Below are 5,507 nucleotides of genomic sequence, written 5' to 3' on the forward strand. Positions count from 1 at the left end.
TCAGTTTTGTTGTGAATTCAATTTTGTTGTGCACAGATGATCTTCCTAAGGATTAGCATTGGTGAAACTAATCAAAGAGCCAGATGATATGAGGGGCATTTCCTCTTTTCTGAGAACTATCTCCTCAGCTGCTCAAGAACCTTCAAGGGCTTGAAGATCAAACTCTTACTATTTCTCCGGAGATGTGTTTCTCTGGCCAGAGTGGATGCTCAATGACAAGTGCTTGATTACCATCCCTGAAGAATCAGGACAGGAGGAGACATTTTTACAAACACCTTCAAACTTTACAGTGGTTACAGTTTCCCGATGAAGTTAAGCCCTCTAGTGGGTGGTCAGTAAGCAACCTCTCGGAATAAAAATCTTCAGCCATCCAGGCAGACAGTCCAACTCTACAAACATTTCTCATGTAGAAAGCAAGTGTGTGGGAATGACATCACTCTGCAGGATTAATGGGGAATTTTTATAGGATCAGAGTTCCCCTCAGAAAGCATTTTTCTTATGTTAAGAGTCTTCTGGTTGAAGAAACGACATGCAGATATCATCTCTGAATATATTAGTAGCAATGCAAGTTTTATTTTCAGCCTTTCCACAAAAGAACAGCAAAACAATCATCCCCAATTGTTACAAGCTGTTCTGTGAGCAGAAAAAGATTCATCAGGCTTCCTCGTAACTATGATATCCACCCCTAAGATTACTGGCATCAGGTATTCCATCTCTCCCTGCCTCATGAGGTTTCACACCACCACAACTTTGCATCATCTCTTTTCCCCTCCATCCCACAGATCTAACAGCCAGAAAAGAATCAGTTTTGGACAAGCCACAGCATAGGGTATGTATGTTCCAACTGGCAGGCCAGGAAGCATCTCCTAAGTAATGAGTGAGCCATTGCTTTTCAGTCACACAGCCAAACTACTAGACTTTATTTTCCCTCAGCTGAAGCTAATTAACATCAAGACACAAGTTTGTACAAAACTCATAGGAATTCAAGCAATCAAACTCAAAGTTAGCTCTGCATAGCATCTTTATCTTGGAAAACCAAGCCAGGAGGCTGAGCATGGCAGTTTTCAGCAGCCCAAGAGCTTAGAGTGCAGGAAAGGGGAACTGAGGAAAGCAGACCATGCATCTTGCCAGACAGGAGTCTGGGATGGAGTGTCCCATTTGCCTTGTGTAAAACCATAGTCCTGATATGTAAATTGGTGATAGAACGTACAACAGTCTCCTCCGCTTCAACAGGAGCATGAGAGGTTTGAATACAAGCATTGCACTTCTATTCTAATCATGGAATGCAGTTACTTCGTGGCAGAAACTGACAGCTAAAATGGAGAGATGGATGCAGAATTCCTTTTTTAGAAGGATTTTTTTTTTGCTACACATTTAACTCTTGAGTAACTTTGAGGATACCTTTAATACTCTTCTACTGAAAAAGCAGAGAGCTCGTGACAAACACTTAAAATCAATAAAAAGCTGTAACCATCTGTTAATAGAGCAAAAGGGTGGATTTTACTATTCATTCCAATTCCCCAACACACAGGGGAAGCTGGTTTGTGTCGACTGAGTACACTGAAAAAACATTTCCCGTTAAGCAAATTAGAATAACATGCTAAGAGAAAAGCCCAGCATTTAAAAATCTCAAGCCAAGGTGCTCCAATGACAATTCCAGTAATGCCACAAAAGCACACATAGACATTAAAATACCAGGCTTGGAGAGCAATAGAGCAGTAGCTGGGCTCTCAGTGTCCTAATCTCCAGTATTTCTTCCAGCTCCACTCCAAACTGGTTTACAAACACATGAAACAGCTCAGGACTGTACTCACACTGGTTGGGTCAGTTTGTACCCACAGCCTCAGTCCATTACTTGCATCTCTTCCAAAGGACAGAATGAGTCTTTGTAAGACTCCTGTTGGCCCATCCCACATCTACTCAGAATTTACTTTTTGTCCTTGGGTAGACAGATCTGAAACTTCTACACTTGATATGCACATCTTGTAGCCAAATTTTTGAAAATTACTTTCCAACTCACTGTTTTCACCCTTTCTTCCTCCAAGGCTTTCAAATTGCCTCACCTAGCTTGTAACATTAGCAGTTACTCCTCTCGGCTTGTACTGTGTGAACATATGGTTGAAGGACTAATCACTCAGACCTAATCTTAAAACATAAAATCTCTGATTTATACTTACAAAACACTCTAAGTATTTTAAGTTTTCTACATTTAGATGTACTAGTCCAGAACTCAGTGTCTGCATTAGCTAGTAATGCAAGAGCTCAACACAACTCCCCTCCCCTGCCCCTGTAATTATTTTGGTTTTGACAACGTTAACTACCTGAAGGGTAAAGACTGAAACGGTCCATGAACCATGAACATGAAATGAATCCAGAATGTGAGCCTTCTTTATGTTTGAATAACCACACATTCCTCAACAGAAGAAAGATATTCTTTACTCCTAAAACCCTATCAGAGTTACTATGAAAGGACAAAAAAAGAACTGCCATTGACCCTCTGATTCTACTGTAACACAAATCCCTTTGTGTACCCATGTTAACACACAGTGAAAAAATCTATTTACCCACCCAAGAAAAGGCAATTTAGAAACATGAAAATTATCAAATTCTTTGTGTTTATTGACTGCCATATGACTAGAGACCAATTTTAACGGTAAGACTTCTGGTAGCGTGCACGAGCACCAGGTCCTCCAAATTTCTTGGATTCACAACGGCGAGGATCTGCAACAAGCAGGGTCCTATCATACTGGATAAGAATATCCTTGATCTCTTTCTTGGAAGCTTCATCAACATCTATTCAAAAAAGAAAAAAAAAACTTTGGTTTAAGCAGTTTCACATGGAACAAATCCATATTATTACTTTTTGCAATAAAACAACCAAAAGCCATACACTTCCACTTAAAGCTAATAAAACAATCAAAGTTACTTACATTTTTGATAGTAAGCCACCAAAGCTTTGGAAATAGCTTGACGGATAGCTGTTAAACAAAAATAAAAGATCAGTAACGACTGCAAATCTATTTAAAATCTAAACACAAAGTGCCAGTTATCTGAGAAATGTGCTATTTTGTTCACTGCCAAATTGTCCTTTCTTTCCTGAATATCCCCTCCCACATAGTCCACGTGACCCTTACTCTGGCAAATCTCAAGAAATCTGTTCCAAGAGGCCACCCACAGTTCATTTGTCGATTTGACAGCTGCCAGCTAGCCAAGAAATTGCACAAGGGCTGTCAGATCACCTTCTCTCCTGAGTACTAATGTAGGTTCATCTTCTATCTAAAAGCAGTCAACTTTCAAAATCTTAGAAACACAGTTCTCTGAAATGTCTATACTTTTCAACAAAGATAAAACTGACTGTGTGTTGGAAGACTAAGGATGCAAAAGGGACAAGAGGACGGTCTGAGTGCTGGGACATGGCAATACAAACTAGCACAGTAACAGTAATCAGAACTCAAACCAGGAAAATGGGAGAAACTGTCAGGATGTTGTTATACTTAACTGTGAAAATATTAACATCAGGATTTTGATGAAAACATGAATGTTCTGAAAAACAAATGCTATCAAGTTTGGGCCCGAAATTCACTTGTTTTTTTATGCAGCCTCAGCTCCACTTCACTAACTACATTCAAATAAAGAGCAGAACAAATCTATCTCTTGTAAAGATGAACTCTTAAGAAGAACTAATGCAAATATATTCCCAGCCTTCCCCACAAGGAGAAAACTGCCTAGCTTTGCTCATACTGGAAAGATGCTTCTGAGCAACATGGAAATACACAACTAAGGATATAATTTCTAATGCTAAACCTCTCCTAAAATCCTTGTGCTCAGCTGCCTTTAAATTATCTCGTCACTTCACAATGTAAAGGGAGTTCTGGCGCAATTCATCAAAACTTCATTTTGCTTCACTCAGCTTATTCTGTTGCAGCTTTGCACATAAAAATATAATCAACTACATTTGCACAGTGGAGAAAGAACAGTCTGGCAAGTCACTGTTCCAAACTTAAGCCTCTTAAATAAATGGCTGCATTGGGTCTGACTGAAATGATTTTCCTGTGACAGCTCTCATTTGGTTTGTGTTCTGGCTACAGCCAAGTAGTGCTTGCACAGCATCAGGGCTGTGCCTACAAGATACCTCCATCACCATAGGGCTAGGAGCGGGCAAGATCTTGATGAAACATAGCCAGGACAGCTGATATCCCAACTGACCAGAGGGGATATTCCATACCAGAGGATATCTGCTCAGCAGTAAAACGAAAGGAAGAGCAACTGCTACAGGTAATGAGGCCCCACTTCCCGGGAAGTGGTTGAACATTGCCTGGTGATGGAAGCCTTTAGTTTTCCCTTGCTTCAGTGCACAACCTTTACTTTTACTTTATTAATCTGCATTCATGTTGACCCACAAGGTTTTTTGATCCTTATTTTCTCCTCCTCATCATCAAGATAAGGAAAGGAGTGATAGAGCAGCTTGGTGGGCACCGGGCATCCAGCCAGTGTCAACTCACCACAGTGGCTTTACCCATTCCAGCCCATCCCAGAAATCCCACCCAAAACCTTACCATAGATTTGTGCTACGTGGCCACCACCTTTCACACGGACTCTGATGTCAACACCAGCAAACCGTTCCTTCCCCAGGAGGAGGACAGGTTCAAGCAGCTGGGGAACAAAGCACAAAGAAAATTGTTACAAATTCCTCACTTGTAACAAGGATAAGAGCTTGTAGTAGCTTTACCAAATGTAATGTCATTGAATCTTCTGAAAAACGCAGCCTTGATTTTAAAAGCACACATCCAGGTCAAGTACACCTCCTGCAGAGTTCTCTGACATCTACTAGTGCTGTCATAAGACATATTTACTAAATCTTTGGTTTATTTAAGTTTCAAGTATCTTAGTAGCAAAGCACGTGTACATGGGAATTAAGAACCAGAGAATAGTCTAGCTAGAATGCCATAACTACATACAAAAAATAAGTCAAGCTCATTAAAACTGAAGACCTGAAGTAGTTTGCAGGTAGTTTTCTTCACTATTTATTATACTTTATAGTTATCTAGAGAGTTTCAGATTCTGTCAACATTATTCAGCAGCTATTGTATGAAGTTCTAAATAACCTTTTTAAAATGAAGTCACCCATTTTAGTTCAGGAAGTAGATAGGAAGTGCAAAAAATACTTCACATTAAGTGAAACCTGTTAAGCAAAACCCCCCCATCACAGACACCCAGTTTACTGAATTTTCGTAACAGCATTTGTATTTTAGGTAAGCAACCAAAAATTTGGTACTTTCAGTAGGACAAGGACTTGTCTCCAGAGTGAAGCAACTACACATATAAAAAGGGACGCAGGGCAGAGGTTGGGTGGATGCTTACTTTATACTGCAGAGTTCTGGGCTCGATCATTTCCAGAGGTCTTCCATTAACTTTAATGAGGCCATTCCCTCTCTTGCAGTGGGCAACAGCCGTTGCAGTTTTCTAAAAATCCAAAGGTGTATTAATACAGATTTTCATTTTTGCAC

The 5,507-nt window shown here is 40.1% G+C and overlaps 1 protein-coding gene across 1 annotated transcript; it reads right to left on the reverse strand.

Annotated features, from left to right (window-relative positions):
• Positions 1–2,594: 2,594 nt before the first annotated feature.
• Positions 2,595–5,459, reverse strand: RPS16 (ribosomal protein S16). The gene is made up of 4 exons (XM_005419194.2): positions 5,362–5,459; positions 4,557–4,653; positions 2,931–2,978; positions 2,595–2,793 (listed from the first exon to the last, which is right to left on the reverse strand). Exons 1-4 carry the CDS (start codon positions 5,389–5,391, stop codon positions 2,648–2,650), a joined length of 321 nt encoding a protein of 106 aa, XP_005419251.1. The 5' UTR covers positions 5,392–5,459; the 3' UTR covers positions 2,595–2,647.
• Positions 5,460–5,507: the final 48 nt, after the last annotated feature.

Source organism: Geospiza fortis, unplaced genomic scaffold, assembly GCF_000277835.1.
Source record: "Geospiza fortis unplaced genomic scaffold, GeoFor_1.0 scaffold166, whole genome shotgun sequence".
NCBI classification, from domain to species: domain Eukaryota; kingdom Metazoa; phylum Chordata; class Aves; order Passeriformes; family Thraupidae; genus Geospiza; species Geospiza fortis.

Excerpts from the sequence above, each read along its gene's own strand:
- RPS16 (XM_005419194.2), bottom strand. The coding sequence starts at position 5,391 with ATGATCGAGCCCAGAACTCTGCAGTATAAA. Across the intron at positions 4,654-5,361 it reads CCAGAACTCTGCAGTATAAA|CTGCTTGAACCTGTCCTCCT; the intron begins GTAAGCATCCAC and ends TTTGTTCCCCAG. Across the intron at positions 2,979-4,556 it reads CCACGTAGCACAAATCTATG|CTATCCGTCAAGCTATTTCC; the intron begins GTAAGGTTTTGG and ends TTTGTTTAACAG.